Source organism: Rana temporaria, chromosome 1 (assembly GCF_905171775.1).
Source record: "Rana temporaria chromosome 1, aRanTem1.1, whole genome shotgun sequence".
NCBI classification, from domain to species: Eukaryota; Metazoa; Chordata; class Amphibia; order Anura; family Ranidae; genus Rana; species Rana temporaria.
The window spans coordinates 162,091,574-162,108,476 of NC_053489.1; the positions used below are offsets into that span (position 1 = coordinate 162,091,574).

At 46.9% G+C, this 16,903-nt stretch overlaps 1 protein-coding gene across 2 annotated transcripts; it reads left to right on the plus strand.

Annotated features, from left to right (window-relative positions):
- Nucleotides 1-221: 221 nt before the first annotated feature.
- Nucleotides 222-14,795, plus strand: LYRM7 (LYR motif containing 7). 2 transcript variants are annotated; one of them, XM_040345070.1, is made up of 5 exons: nt 222-328; nt 10,007-10,079; nt 10,189-10,259; nt 11,142-11,223; nt 14,563-14,795. In XM_040345070.1, the coding sequence occupies exons 1-5, from the start codon at nt 323-325 to the stop codon at nt 14,625-14,627; spliced, it is 297 nt and encodes a 98-aa protein (XP_040201004.1). In that variant the 5' UTR covers nt 222-322; the 3' UTR covers nt 14,628-14,795. The 2 variants fall into 2 exon arrangements, with proteins under 2 accessions (XP_040201004.1, XP_040201012.1); XM_040345078.1 differs by lacking the exon at nt 14,563-14,795 and adding an exon at nt 13,053-13,091.
- The last annotated feature ends 2,108 nt before the right edge of the window (nt 14,796-16,903 follow it).

Consider the following 16,903-nt stretch of genomic DNA (forward strand, 5'->3'; position numbering starts at 1 on the left):
AGATTTTCCAATTTCTTTTAGAAAACTTGTTCTAAGACTACCTTCAATAAAAGTACTAATAGCTGTAATTTTGTAATGATTAAACAATGCGTTTTCTGCATATTGTCTCAAGAAGTCCTTGACGGTGCCCACGCTAGACAAGGGTAATGGAATGGAATACAGCGTCTGCCCGATCCAATCATGGCCTGAAAGGCTTCTACAGAGTGGGCGTGTCCACGAAGTGCAGAGGTGTGGCTGCACACCGGTTTTGTGATTGGCTGGGCACGCTCCCTGTTGATGATACGCGACCCCTGCTGGGAATGAACAAGGTTTGGAAGGCATTATGAAGGTTAGTGTGTTGTCTGTACTGGATAGATAAATTATAGAGGAGGAATCCTGGTGGGTTAAAGTATATATACAACTCGAATCTGTATTTTAGTTTTTAGATTAGGTCACGCAAAGAGAAAACACCTCTCGGTTTATGCTTTGCCTTGTGCATCCTTTCATTTCATTTCCTGTCCGAGAGACACAACAGGAAGTGAAATGGCATTCCCATTTTAGATGGTTGACGACAGGACTGGTATATCCAATCCATTGGAGGCATTACCTAAATAGCAAGCAGTTGAGCTGCAAGTTTGGAAATGACTTGCTAAGCTCAACAGAATGCACGGATTGGCAGCTATTGTAGCTGATCTGTTCATTCTGTGCCCAATCACAATTACAGGATCTCTCCACCTTCCCCTTTCAAGGAGAAAGGGAGGGACCAGCACTGTAAATGGTACCATGTGATTGCTGTGATGACCAATCAGTACACAGCGATCGCCTGGCAGATCGGCCACCTGACAGCTTTTTACCCAGTGTCATTAATTTACCCCACTAGGTAAATAAAGGGCCACCAGTCTGCCATTAATATCAGTACTATGGTATGTAACTGGTTAAAGACACTGTTGCTTGACAAAACAAATAGAAAGACTGTTAAAGCATAACTAAACTGCGAAATACTTAGCTATGCTTCAGCAGTGCGATGTCTGTGAGGTCCCTCGTCACCCTCTTCTCCCTGGCTTCTTCTGCTGTTGTTCCGTCCTCTTGTGTGGTCGGTAAGGATGAGCTCCAGCGTGTTCGCATGGTACAGTGCAGAGCCCGCCAGAAAGTCTGCACATCGCTGTGCTGATCACAGCCAGGGAGACATTGTCCTGATGCTCGGCTGCAGAGATCGGGAAATGTCTCCCTGGCGGGCTCTGCACGTGTACTATGCGAACACGCTGGAGCTCATCCTTAGTGGCCGGTGCTGGATTTATGCACAAAATAGCCTGTCTGTTTGCAGTTTTTTCTTTTTAGATTTTAGTTCCGCTTTAGGCCTGGTTCACACCTATGCAGGTTGCAGTTTACATATGCCAGGTGCATTTTGAATTTTTCAATATATGTTTTTGATCCATTGAAGTCTATGGCCCTCTCCATAAAATGCACGTATGTGAATGTGACATATAGGGAACCATGTTAAATAGACTGTAGTGCGTTTCTGCAAAACTGAAAACGCACTAAAAAATGCAAAGGTGTGAACCAGGCCTTAATACCTCTGTGGAGACAGATGAGACCTGGGTGTGTTCAATGCCCGGTCCTCTGCTGTGCATTGGGGTACCCCCTCACTACATGCTGTGACTGAGGTGAAGACAGAGGATCGGGTATTCAACACACCCAGAAAGGGTGGATGCTGAAGATTCTGGAGGCCATAGCGCTTTTTGCGTAAAGGGAAGATTTGCCTGCCAGAGAGGTGACTGTAAGGCCCCTTTCACACTGACATGTTTTTCAGGCAGTTTAGCCCTAAAAATAGCGCTGCTATACCGCCTGAAAAAATCATGCCCTGCAGTCTTCAGTGTGAAAGCCCGAACACTTTCACACTGAAGCGGTGCGCTAGCAGGACTGCTCCAAAAGTCCTGCTAGCCGCATCTTTGGAGTGGTATAGGAGCGGGGTGTTTACCGCTCCTTCCCATTGAAATCAGTGGAAAACTGTGCAGAGTGGCGCATTGCCGGCGGTATTGACCCATTTTCGACCGCTAGCGGCCGAATATCGCGGTATAGCGGTGCTAAAAATCGCGCAGCACCTCCCGTGCCCAGTGTGAAAGGGGCCTAAAAGTGGAAGTAAGCCTTTATTTTATAAAGAAAAGTGATGAACAGCAGGCTTGATGATAGTGGAGGCTGTCTAAAACAGCTGAATTTAGATCTGTGTCGCCACCAGTGGCGGCCCGTCCACTGGCCGCCCCCCCCCCCCCCCCTCCCGCAGTCACACGAAAAAAAAAAAAAAGGGGCCCATTAAGAACTTTTATTCGGCTAAAATGTCATTTTGACATTTTAACCGCAGTTCTGGCGGCCGTCTATAGAGGGCGCTGCAGCGCCACCCCCTCTCGCAAATAACACACATTCGTGCATAAATGCACGAATGTGTGTTATTGTTGGTTGCCAGCTGCCTGGTCTATTCATATAACCGGACATAGGGCGCCGGTTACCTGAATAACGGCAGCTGGTTGGCTGAGGGGAACTGCCTATCAAAGCCAGCGGCTCTGATAGGCTTTTCCAGTACCGCCCTCCGGCTCTCGGATGTCTATACTCGGAGCGCAGGCAACCTGCGGTCCTTGCATAAGACTGACGGCCGTTTCAGCCAATCAGGTTCCTGGATTCTGGGTATCAGGAACCTGATTGGCTGAAGCTTCACCACGGCGGCAGAAGACATTGAGGGAGGACATGGAAGTTTCAGGTAAGTGCTTTTTACAGGGAAAGGGGCGACAATGGGCACAGTGGCATCATGGGGCACAGTGGCATCATGGGCACAGTGGTGACAATGGGCACAGTGGCATCATGGGGCACAGTGGTGACAATTAAAGGGCACAGTGGTGACAATTGAGGGGCACAGTGGCTGCGTTTGATGGCATGGCACAGTGGTGACAATTGATGGCACAGTGGCTGCGTTTGATGGCATGGCACAGTGACTGCGTTTGATGGCATGGCACAGTGGTGACAATTGATGGCACAGTGGCTGCGTTTGATGGCAAGGCACAGTGGTGACAATTGATGGCACAGTTGCTGTGTTGCATGGCACAGTGGTGACAATTGATGGCACAGTGACTGCATTTGATGGCATGGCACAGTGGTGACAATTGATGGCACAGTTGCTGTGTTTGATGGCATGGCACAGTGGTGACAATTGATGGCACAGTTGCTGTGTTTGATGGCATGGCACAGTGGTGACAATTGATGGCACAGTGGCTGCATTTGGTGGCATGGCACAGTGGCTGCATGTGATGGGCACAGTGAAGCTGCAATTTTTTTTTTTTTCGTTTGCGCCCCCCAAAAATTTTGAGCACCAGCCGCCACTGGTCGCCACCCTCATCTATCGATCGACTTGTGTTAACCAGTCTGTTTTTTCTTGAATGATTAGTGCCACCGGCTATAGCCAGCATCACTAATCATTGTGTTCTGCCGGCAGGGAAGGCTTCCTTCCAGCAGAACACAATAGTTCTGCCGCAGGTATCCCCTTTCAACGCAGTGTTCTTCTACCTTAAAAATGCTTTCCCTGTCTGTTAGCCTTTTTTTTTTTTTTCTAAAAGTCCCCCGAGCTGAGCATGTGCTGCCCAGTATACAGTCTTTCATGACTGTGTGCCAAGATGTGTCCTATGCACATGCTCAGAAGTTACATCACCCGGGCAATCAAGAGGGCAAGTGGTTGGAAGAAGACTGGGAGGAAATGGAAGCACTGGCATCACAATGCTGGAGAAGGTCAATGGAGAGGATCACTTTCTTAGGTAAGTCTGCCATAATGTGCAATAGAGCTGCCCAATTCTGGGAAAATAAGAATCCTGATTTTCTTGCTTGGAATAAAGATCACGATTCTCGTGACGTAACATCATCTTTCACATTATACAAAAAAATTGAGATGACATTACAGTTTAGCTTTTTGTTTCTTTTTTTTTTTCATTAAAGTGTATTTTTTTCCCAAAAACGTGCTTTTGAAAGACCGCTGCGCAAATACAGTGTGACATAAAATATTGCAACAACCGCCATTTTATTCTCTAGGGTCTCTGCTAAAAATTATATATATATAAATAAAATGTTTGGGGTTTCTAAGTAGTTTTCTAGCAAAAAATAATGATTTTAACTTGAAACCAACAAGTGTCAGAAAAAGGTTTAGTCTTTAACCACTTAAGACCCGGACCATTATGCAGCTAAAGGACCAGGCCACTTTTTGCAATTCGGCACTGCGCCGCTTTACCTGTCGTGCGATGTGGCTCCCAAACAAATTTGGCGTCCTTTTTTTCCCACAAATAGAGCTTTCTTTTGATGGTATTTGATCACCTCTGCGGTTTTAATTTTTTTGCGCTATAAACAAAAATAGAGCTACAATTTAAAAAAAATGCAATATTTTTTTATTTTTGCTATAATAAATATCCCCCAAAAAATATATAAAAAAACATATTTTTTCCTCAGTTTAGGCCGATATGAATTCTTCTACATATTTTTGGTAAAAAAATCGCAATAAGCGTTTATTGATCGGTTTGCGCAAAAGTTATAGGGCCTGATTCTCAAAAGAGATACGCAGACTTAACTGCTGTTCAGCCTGCGTATCCCTGTGCCTAACTTTGGAAACGATTTTCAAAAGGCTTTTTCCAAAGTTAGGCAGAAAATCTGACATGTGTAAGACACTTACACGGTCAAATCTTAGGATGCAGTACCGCATCCGCCACTGGGGGCATTTCTCATTGAAATGCAGCTTTGCGTATGCAAATGAGGACTTAAGCAGATTTTCAAAGCATTTCATCACTGTGATTTCTGCCTAAGTTCCGAATTTGCCTGCGCAAAACTAGGGCTGGTTTTATAATGTGGAAAGTTAGTCACACATTGTAAAGGCCCATTCCAGCGACGGCATTTGGTATGCATTCCCGAGGGAGAACTCCACGGCAATTTTTAAATTCAAAACCGGCATGGGTTCCCCCCCCAGGAGCATACCAGGCCCTTAGGTCTGGTATGGGTTGTAAGGAGACCCCCCCTCCGCCGAAAAATCGACGTAGGGGGTCCCCCTACAATCCATACCAGACCCGTATCCAAAGCACGCTACCCGGCCGGCCAGGAAAGGGAGTGGGGACGAGCGAGCGCCCCCCCCCCCTCCTGAGCCGTGCCAGGCCGCATGCCCTCAACATGGGGGGGCTGGGTGCTCTGGGGCAGGGGGGTGCACTGCGGGCCCCCCCACCCCAGAGCACCCTGTCCCCATGTTGATGAGGACAGGACCTCTTCCCGACAACCCTTGCCGTTGGTTGTCGGGGTCTGTGGGCGGGGGCTTATCGGAATCTGGGAGTCCCCTCAAATAAGGGGGCCCCCAGATACCGGCCCCCCACCCTAAGTGAATGGATATGGGGTACATCGTACCCCTATCCATTCACCTGGAGGCAAAAAGTAAAAGTTAGTAAACACACAACACAAGGCTTTTTAAAATAATTTATTATTCTGCTCCGGATGCCCCCCCTGTCTTCTTTATTAGCTCAATTACCAGGGGGGGCTTCTTCTTCCACTCTCCGGGGGGGGGTTTCTTCTTCCGCTCTCCGGGGGTCTTCTCCGCTCTCCGGGGGGGGGCTTCTCCGCTCTCCGGTGGGCTTCTTCCATCTTCTCCCCTCTTCCGCTGTTGACTCGGCGAATCCCGGTTCTTCTCCAGCTGTCCGGTGCCTTCTTCTTCAGCGCTGGCTGCCTGCTATGTTTGTGTGTTAGCTCAATTAGTAACAGGCAGCCGGCGCGGTCTTCTGTGACGTCAGGGTCTTCTGTTCTTCTCCCCTCTTCCGATGTTGACTCGTCGCCTGTTGTCGCTGTAATGATGGAAGCGCGCCTTGCATCCCATTTATATAGGCATCACCGTCCCATCATGCTCCGGCAGGTACCCACGTGGTGGGTGCCTACCCACGTGCACCCACCACGTGGGTACCTACCGGAGCATGATGGGACGGTGATGCCTATATAAATGGGATGCAAGGCGCGCTTCCATCATTACAGCGACAACAGGCGACGAGTCAACATCGGAAGAGGGGAGAAGAACAGAAGACCCTGACGTCACAGAAGACCGCGCCGGCTGCCTGTTACTAATTGAGCTAACACACAAACATAGCAGGCAGCCAGCGCTGAAGAAGAAGGCACCGGACAGCTGGAGAAGAACCGGGGTTCGCCGAGTCAACAGCGGAAGAGGGGAGAAGATGGAAGAAGCCCACCGGAGAGCGGAGAAGCCCCCCCCCCGGAGAGCGGAGAAGACCCCCGGAGAGCGGAAGAAGAAACCCCCCCCCGGAGAGTGGAAGAAGAAGCCCCCCCTGGTAATTGAGCTAATAAAGAAGACAGGGGGGGCATCCGGAACAGAATAATAAATTATTTTAAAAAGCCTTGTGTTGTGTGTTTACTAACTTTTACTTTTTGCCTCCAGGTGAATGGATAGGGGTACGATGTACCCCATATCCATTCACTTAGGGTGGGGGGCCGGTATCTGGGGGCCCCCTTATTTGAGGGGACTCCCAGATTCCGATAAGCACCCCGCCCGCAGACCCCGACAACCAACGGCAAGGGTTGTCGGGAAGAGGTCCTGTCCTCATCAACATGGGGACAGGGTGCTCTGGGGTGGGGGGGCCCGCAGTGCGCCCCAGAGCACCCAACCCCCCCATGTTGAGGGCATGCGGCCTGGCACGGCTCAGGGGGGGGGGGGGGCGCTCGCTCGTCCCCACTCCCTTCCTGACCGGCCGGGTAGCGTGCTTTGGATACGGGTCTGGTATGGATTGTAGGGGGACCCCCTACGTCAATTTTTCGGCGTGGGGGGGTCTCCTTACAACCCATACCAGACCTAAGGGCCTGGTATGCTACTGGGGGGGGAACCCATGCCGGTTTTTTCTTTGAAAATTGGCATGGAGTTCTCCCTCTCAGGAATGCATGCTGAGCGACGCTGTCATTTTTTTATCGAAATTCTCAAAGCCGCCCGGCGTTAATTACATTCGCGCGCTGCACGTCGGGAAAATGACGTCGCACGCATGCGCAGTACGGCCGGCGCGGGAGCGCGCCTCATTTAAATTTTAAACGCCCCCAGGAGAGGAGGACCGCCTTACGACGGCGGCACTTAAGTTACACGGCCTGAAATTTCTACGTAAGTGCTTTGACGATCGGGCACTTAGGTAGAAATTTTAAGTCAGTGTAACTTAACTGCTGAAATTTAAGTTACGCAGGATTTTTGAGAATTTGGCCCATAGCGTCTGCAAAATAGGAGATAGTTTTATGGCATTTTTTTTTTTTTTTTTACTAGTAATGGTGGCGATCAGCGATTTTTATCGTGACTGCGACATTATGGCAGACACATTGGACACTTTTGACACCATTTTGGGACCACTGTCATTTTCACAGTAATTAGTGCTATAAAAATGCACTGATTACTGTGAAAATGACACTGGCAGTGAATGGATTAACCACTAGGGGGCGCTGAAGGGGTTGTGTTCCCTAGGAAGTGATTCTTACTGTGTGGGGGCGTGGCCTGGCGTGACACGTCACTGATCGCCTGTTCCGCTGACAGGGAACAGACGATAAGTGACACTAGGAAGAATGGGGAAAGGTTTTTTTTACACTTACCTCTCCCCGTTCTTCAGCTCTGTGACCCGATCGGGTCCCGCGGTCACGTAGCTCAGGACCAGGTCGCGAGTGCGCCGCCCAAGGCTGGGCATCTTAAAGGGGTTTTCCACCTTTTTTTTAAGTTTATTAAAAGTCAGCAGCTACAAAAAGTGTAGCTGCTGGCTTTTAATAAACTGACACTTACCTGCTCCACGGCTCCAGCGACGCGCCGGCCGGGGCTCCGCTCCTCGCCCCCCCTCGCCGGCCGGCATCTTCATTCTTAGTGTGGGCACCCGGCAGTGACAGCTTTCGGCTTCACGGCCGGGCACCCACTGCGCATGCGCGAGCGGCAGTGCGCGAGCGGCAGTGCGCAAGCGGCGCGGCGCCGTCCGATTGGACAGGCGCTCGCCTACAGAGAGGGGCTGTGAAAAGGCGATTAAGCTAATCGCCTTTCCAGCCCCTCGGCGGAAGGAGGAAGTGGGACAGGAAGTCCCCTTCTCCTGAAGCCCCCACTCCCCCCCTAAAAAAAATTACATGCCAAATGTGGCATGTAAGGGGGCGAGGAGTGGGTTAAGAGGAAGTTCCATTTTTAGGTGGAACTCCTCTTTAAAGAAGGAGACGTACAGGTACGTGAATATGCCCAGCCGTGCCGCTCTGCTGTCGTATATTGACGTGAGACGGTCCTTAAGTGGTTAAACTTCCCTCATTTACAGACCAATATTCATTCCTTTAATCTAAAGCACAAAACCACTGAGCAATGTTGAGAAACTTGGCCAAGCTTCTTGATGCTTATTTAACCTTTGGTATGTTTTTACTGCATGCCACCCATCCTTGCTATTGCTAAAAGATACCAGCACCAACAAGTCTTTATGAAAAAAGAGAATGCAGCGCTACAACCCCCCATTCCCTAATAAAAATATAAGGTTAAGTTGTCCATGGCAGGATAGCACTGTACATGCTGAGGTCCGGCACTCATCCAACTTGAGAAAAAAATCACATAGCTTTTATTAATGATCCATTAAACAGAAAGACTGATCCATTTTAGCCCTAATCTTTGGGCCTTAGTCACCAGATTTGGCACTCTCCAGCTTTAGTAAATCAGCCTCATTATGACATGACTAAGGCCCAAAGGTTAAAACTGTAAGCGCCAATCATGCTGTTTGATGGATTTTTTTTTTTTTTGTATCTTGACGGACCACTAATAAAGGTTAGATGATTTTATCTCGAAGTGGATCGGTGCCGGGCTTTCACTCTCTTTGCCAACATTAGGGTTGTCCCGATACCACTTTTTTAGGACCGAGTACAAGTACCGATACTTTTTTTCAAGTAATCGCCGATACCGAATACCGATGCTTTTTTTTAAATGTGTCCCCAAATGCAGCCATGTCCCCCCCATATATGCAGCCGTGTCCCCCCCCATATCCAGCCGTGTCCCCCCCATATCCAGCCGTGTCCCCCCCCATATGCAGCCATGTCCCCCCCCCCCATATGCAGCCATGTCCCCCCCCCATATGCAGCCATGCCCCCCCCCCATATGCAGCCATGCCCCTCCCCATATGCAGCCATGCCCCCCCCCCATATGCAGCCATGCCCCCCCCCCCATATGCAGCCATGCCCCCCCCCCCCATATCCAGCCATGTCCCCCCCCCATATGCAGCCATGTCCCCCCATATGCAGCCATGTCCCCCCCCCCCATATGCAGCCATGTCCCCCCCCATATGCAGCCATGTCCTCCCCATATCCAGCCATGTCCCCCCCCCCATATATGCAGCCATGTCCCCCCCCCATATGCAGCCATGCCCCCCCCCCCCATATCCAGCCATGTCCCCCCCCCATATGCAGCCATGTCCCCCCATATGCAGCCATGTCCCCCCCCCCATATGCAGCCATGTCCCCCCCCATATGCAGCCATGTCCTCCCCATATCCAGCCATGTCCCCCTTACCGAACATGCTGCCGCGCCGCATCCCCGCTTCGGGCGGGGAACAGTACAGCTTTCATTTGAATAGCTGTAGTCTTTTGCGCCGCGCTGCGTATAGACACTCCCCCTTGCTCGGGATTGGACAGTTCACCCGAGCAAGGGGGAGTGTCTATACGCAGCGTGGCGGGAAAGACTACAGCTATTCAAATGAATGCTGTAATGTTCCCCGCCCATATTAACCAAGCGGGGATGCGGCGTAGCGGCGGGGGGGGGGGGGGGGCGAGTATTCGCTTTCGGTATCGGGGGTATTTGCGGGAGTACGAGTACTCCCGCAAATACTCGGAATCGGTCCCGATACCGATACTAGTATCGGTATCAGGACAACCCTAGCCAACATTATTGTTTCACAGAAGATATTTGAAGCCATTGGATTATTCTGTCTGAAATGCCAGTTTTGTTAGACATCTACTGCAATATGTTGTGTTTTTACTTGTAGGCTCTGAGGCTTTTCAAAGCATTGCATAGGACAAGACAACAAGTTTTCCAGGATGACACCAGAGCATTAGAAGGTAAGTAAATCTATGAATGGTTCAGCTACAGTGTTGTACAATAATTGCTATATGACTTTTTTTTTTAGCATATATACAGTATAAGTAGTATAATTTGTCTTTACTTCAGGCGCAAGGCAAAGGATCAACGCAGAGTTTCGGAAAAACAAAAATGAGACTTCTCCTGAAAAGATATCAGAGGTAGGGAAACATGTTGGTAAACTAGGATGCATATTATGTAGTCCATAGATTCTTAAAGAGAACCTGTGTCTTGTTCATGTAGTGCAAAGCAGTGGGTTCTTAAAGCGGAGGTCCACGCAAAAATGGAACCTCCGCTTTTCGTAACCCTCCTCCCCTCTGGTGTCATATTTGGCACCTTTAAGGGGGGTGCAGATACCTGTATAATACAGGCATTTGCACCCACTTCTGGACATAGACCCCCCCGGGGGCCATGCCACTTCCCCTCCACTGTCTTCTGGGAAACACACAGGTCCCTGAAGACAGCAAGGACGTGCAGCGCGACTTACGCATGCACAGTAGGGGACCGGGAAGTGAAGCCGCAGCGCTTCACTTCCTAATTCCCTCACTGAGGATGCAGGCGGGGGCAGCCGAGACCCGAGCGATTAATCGGCTTCGGCTGCCGACATCTCAGGCACCCTGGACAGGTAAGTGTCCATTTATTAAAAGTCAGCAGCTTCAGTATTTGTAGCTACTGGCTTTTAATATTTTTTTTTTTAGGCGGACCTCCGCTTTATTATTTGAAATAGCCGGGTGCTGGTAATTGCAATCGCAAGTCAATTATAATGTGATTTGACTTTGTACTGATACATGTCCCCCAGGGCAGTACCCAGACCCTCATACCCATTTTATGGGTATATACTTGTATATAAGCCTTCAATTTAAATTTTTCCTGTTCGGCTCCCCTAGACTTCAATGGGGTTCACCGTTCAGGTCAAAACGTTTCCCCTGTTTGGGAGTTCTGCTCCGAACTGAACAAGGGGGTTTGGCCCATTGCTGTTGCAAATCTATATTTTCTGGTATAGAAGTGTTACCTAGAATATTGTCTTCTGTTTTATTTTACAGCTAATGAAAATAGGACAAGATGTTGAAATTCTTCTCCGAACAACTGTTATTCAAGGTGTTCACTCAGATTCGGATCGAATAGGTAGGAACAGGAAAACCAGTCACACTTTTTCCTCATTACAAACAGGAGATTGTGGGCTTAAACCAGGGATCCTTAAACTACGGCCCTCCAGCTGTTGCGGAACTACACATCCCATGAGGCATTGTAAAACTCTGACATTCACAGACTTGATTATGCATGATGGGAATTGTAGTTCCTAAACAACTGGAGGGCCATAGTTTGAAGACCCCTGGCTTAAACAATTAGGCCCAGATTCTCGTATCTGGGCGTAAAACTGTGCGGGCGTAACGTATCTGGTTTACGTTACGCCGCCGCAAGTTTTACAGGCAAATGCTTTATTCACAAAGAACTTGCCTGTACTGTTGCGGCGGCGTAGCGTAAATCACCCGGCGCAAGCCCGCCTAATTCAAATTTGCCGGGTAGGGGGCGTGGAGCATTTAAATTAGGCGCATTCCCGCGCCGAACGTACTGTGCATGCGCCGTCCTAAAAATATCCCAGGGTGCATTGCTCCAAATGACGTCGCAAGGACGTCATTGGTTTCGACGTGAACGTAAATGGCGTCCAGCCCCATTCACGGACGACTTACGCAAACAACGTAAATTTTTTATTTTCGGCGCGAGAACGACGGCCATACTTAACATTGGTTGCCCCTCATATAGCAGGGGCAACTTTACGCGTCGCAAATCTAACGTAAACGTTGTAACTTCACTGGGTCGACCGCGCATACGTTCGGGAATTCGCGTATTTTGCTAATTTGCATACTCGACGGGGAAAACGACGGAGGCGACACCTAGCGGCGAAAAAAATAATGCATTTAAGAGCCTTACGCCTGTCGGATCTAATGGATATCTATGCGTAACTGATTCTAAGAATCAGTCACATAGATACGACGGCCCAGATTAGGACTTACGACGGCGTACATTGCGTTGCGCCGTCGTAAGCCCTTTGAGAATCTGGGCCTTAATATTCAGCAGTGATAGTAGAGGGCCTAGGGAGATGTGGCACAATTGTTAAGGGTGCATAGAGGCACTAGATTGAAGCTGGCCATCCATAACAAGTCTGGTCACTGAAAGATTGTAGTACAAATATATATTTGAATATTTTGACCTTGGGAAGGGGAGCACCGTTTTTATTTTTTTTTATCTAAAAAGCTGTGGGGGTGGCAGTCATTTGCAGTCAGTTATAACAAAATCTCTTCTGGCCAACTGTGCCTAAGACACGTTAAAGCTGGACTCCAGGCAAAATACATAATACACTGTTACAATTCATATGTATGGCATTTGTGGATTGCACAGGCATCATGGTTAACAGGATTGTGTCATCTCTGAGCCAGCATCCAAGTCCAAGAGATAGATGCTGACCCTTGGGGATAGCTCTATTCTTAGGGAGATAAACGTAAGCAAAGACATTTTCAGGGAAAGTACTGTGATCTCAGTGAGAGGTAATAAGTACCTGTAAGTGCTACACTTGCACATTAACTGTCTTTCATACAGTTGGCATATACAAGATCTGATGCTAGGTCTTCTTTAACTAACTGATTAACTATTGGAAGGTTTTTGAAAACAACAATAATGTATGTATGTTTTTTTTCCAATTTTTATTTTATTCAATTTTTATTTAATATACAAAATAAGAAATGAAAGAAAAGCAGAAAAAACAGCACATTCCATAAACATACAGTTCAGACCAAAAGTTTGGACACACCTTCTCATTCAAAGAGTTTTCTTTATTTTCATGACTATGAAAATTGTAGATTCACACTGAAGGCATCAAAACTATGAATTAACACATGTGGAATTTTACATAACAAAAAAGTGTGAAACAACTGAAAATATATTTCATATTCTAGGTTCTTCAAAGTAGCCACCTTTTGCTTTGATTACTGCTTGGCACACTCTTGGCATTCTCTTGATGAGCTTCAAGAGGTAGTCACCTGGCGCAGCACCCCATCACTCTCCTTCTTGGTCAAATAGCCCTTACACAGCCTGGAGGTGTGTTTGGGGTCATTGTCCTGTTGAAAAATAAATGATGGCCCAACTAAACGCAAACCGGAGGGAATGGCATGCCGCTGCAAGATGCTGTGGTAGCCATGCTGGTTCAGTATGCCTTCAATTTTGATTAAATCCCCAACAGTGTCACCAGCAAAGCACCATCACACCTCCTCCTCCATGCTTCACGGTGGGAACCAGGTTTCCTTTGTTGCGCAAGCTCGCGGTGAGGGGGGCGCTTTAAAAAAAAAAAGTATTTTTTATTTTATTTTTTATATTAAATTGTGTTGTTTTTTTTTTGATCACTTTTATTGCTATCACAAGGAATGTAAACATCCCTTGTGACAGGCACTCTTTGTAACGTGTAACCTCCTTTACACGTCAAAGTATTCAGTTCGCCGAAAACAGTGATTCTGAATACTGTGTACTTTTCTTAAATCCGGCGCCATTGGCAGCCGAGTTCCCCCGGGAGTGACGTCATGACGCCGCTTCCGTGTTTACATTGCGGAGATTGAATCCAAGCCCTTTTACGGCTTTGTTCCAGTCTGCGCCTAGACACTGGAGGCATCGGATCGCGGATCGGGTCTCCCGGTGGGACGGGAGGCCCTAGTCAGAGCAGCGGAATGGGGGGATGTCCCCTCCTGCTCCTCCGGCATAACAACCGATCGGCTTTTAGCCACATTGGTTGTTCTGCCTGGATAGCCAATCGCCGGCTCTAAACAACAGTACCGGGATGATGCTTGCAGCTGCGGGCATCATCCCGGTATAACCCCATATATGCGTACGCTCGGGGAGAAAGGGTTAAACTCTCCATGTTATCCTATGTGTCCGTGCACGCATAGGCTTTTATCAGCAGTTTTGGGCAGTGGCGTTTTTGAGCAGTAAAAAAAAACTAGTGGGTTCTGAGAGACGTTTTTCAGCTGTAAAAACGCTGATAAAACACTCAATCGTTGCTCACCGGCATTTAATATTTTTGATCCATTGAAAAGGAGAAAAAAATATAACAAATTTCTTTAAAAACAAAACGCTAACGCGAAAAAACGCTATTGCAAAAAGGTTTAAAAACTCACTGCGAATGCATTAACGTGCATGAGGCCTCATAGTTTCCATGTAAAACAAATACACTCTTCATTAGTTGTAATTTGTAGTTTTTACATTAGTTCCTGCAGGCAATGAGCTAAAATGATTGTAGCACGCAGAAGGTCTAGTCACTGATCTGAGTTGCTTGTCTACCTGTGGGATTTCGAAGGCGATTTAAAATGTTTTGCTGATTCTTTATAAAAATTTGACATAGCAAATCATCCTACATTGCATTTTTTTGTTAATTATTAATTGTATTGCTGGTAACTTTAATTATCTTTGCATTTTTAGTTCTGCGGCCACGAGCTGATGTCCTTTTAGACAACGCACCATATTGTGACACACCAAAGAAATAATTGTCCTGCTGTTTTGTCATTTGATTTACATTTTTATTTTTTTGCACAGAGGTTTAAACAAATCTTGATTAAGCTCCTCAGCCTTTTATTTCTGTTTTTTTAGACAGTTATTGTCACCATTTGCCTGTAAAATTATACTATTTTGTGATTAAATTATTTTTCTTCATGTGCCTTGGGTTTTTATTTTTTTTTTGTATGTTACTATAAGGCCTCTTGTAAACTAGCAGCAAAATTGTGCTTTTAAAGACACACAGCATATTTTTATGCCTCTAAACACAGTTTTAAGTTAGCCTATGTGGCTTTTAGATTAGTATTTTAAGAGCATAGTTTAGAGACATTAAAAAGTAAAAATGCACCAAACCTGCATTTTCTCACAAACACACACATAAACAAGTGTAAATTTATTCCAATGGCCAGAATAAATATTCTGGCCAGTAGAATGCTTTTTATACTAATACACGCCTAATGCGTATAAACGCATGTACACACAACTTTTTTGCAAAGTTCTGACAGAAAAAAATGCACCATATTTGGAGCATAAATTCATAGGCCTGTATACATGAGGCCGTATTCATCTACATTTTGAGGACTGACAAGAATGCTCACTATAATACTAAAGGCCAGGGGTTTACAAATTTGCTTGGAATCTAGGAGCCAGCTAAAAAAGTTAGGAGCCAGAAAACGCGCCCCGTCGCGACGAGCTTGCGCGCAGAAGCGAACACATACATGAGCAGCGACCGCATATGTAAACGGTGTTCAAACCACACATGTGAGGTATCGCCGCGATTGGTAGAGCGAGAGCAATAATTCTAGCCCTAGACCTCCTCTAACTCAAAACATGCAACCTGTAGATTTTTTTAAACGTTGCCTATGGAGATTTTAAAGGGTAAAAGTTTGACGCCATCCCACGAGCGGACGTAATTTTGAAGCGTGACATGTTGGGTATCAATTTACTCGACGTAACATTATCTTTCATAATATTAAAAAAAAATGGGGATAATTTTACTGTTGTCTTATTTTTTAATTAAAAAAAGTGTAATTTTTTTCCCAAAAAAGTGCGCTTGCAAGACCGCTGCGCAAATACGGCATGACAGAAAGTATTGCAACGATCGCCATTTTATTCTCTAGGGTGTTAGGTTAAAAAATATATATAATGTTTGGGGGTTCTAGTTAGAGGGAAGAAGATGGCAGTGAAAATAGTGAAAAATTACATTAGAATTGCTGTTTAACTTGTAATGCTTAACTTGTAATACCAACGGCCACCACCAGATGGCGCCATCTTACACATCTGGTGGTAATAACTTGTAATACCAACGGCTTACCACCAGATGGTGCCAGCTCACAAAAAAAAAAAGTTTTTTTTTTTTTTTTTGCCCCCCCTTCCAAGCCAAGTCGCCAGGACCCTATTTCTAGTCGCCATGGCGACCTGGCGCCCGGGATTTGTCGACCCCTGCTAAAGGCCCACATACTCCTGTGAACAATCTTACTAAAAATTGTATCAAATTTTCCTTTCCTGGTGCCTATCCATGACAAAATATCGGTGATAGAGCTCCGCCTCTGACCTCTCTCTCAGGACCAGTGAGTAAATAGCATAACATGCACCAGGGAAAGAAAATGACGGTAAGTATTTGATACAATTTTATGTTTTTCTCCATGCCGGCATAGCCATGATAAATAACTAGCTGACACAGGTGGGATGATACTGAAAATCAACTTTTTAAATAGAGAAGTTAAGTGCTGAGTGGATATTCTTTCTCCCAAGCTCTATAGTTGTTAAGGCACCTGAATCCCCTTTGTAGTACCTCAGGAAGGTGTGGGACGACCAAATATCTGTCCTACAAACTGTTTCAATAGAGACTCATGCCTCGTACACATGACCGGTTTTCCTGGCAGGAAAACTGCCATGACAGTTTTTCGCCAGGAAAAACGGCCGTGTGTATGCTAAATTGCATGTTCTGTATTTTCCTGCCGCAATTCCCGGCGGTCTTTTTCCCGGCAGTTTCCCTATGGGAAACACTGCGGTGGAGCATGCACACTACCGGGATTCCCGGCCAAAGCTCTAACCGCAGTTTTCCCGACAGAAAAACATCTGGTGTGTACACAGGGAAAGTTTCGGAGCAGGTTCTCGGTTTTCCCGCCTGACTTTTTACTGCCGGGAATCCCGGTCGTGTGTACTAGGCATCAGGCTCGCACCACCCAAGATGCCGCTAATGTTCTCATGGAGTGAGCCTTTACCACTGAAGGAGGACTCCCTTCACCCCGTATGATCTTTGTAT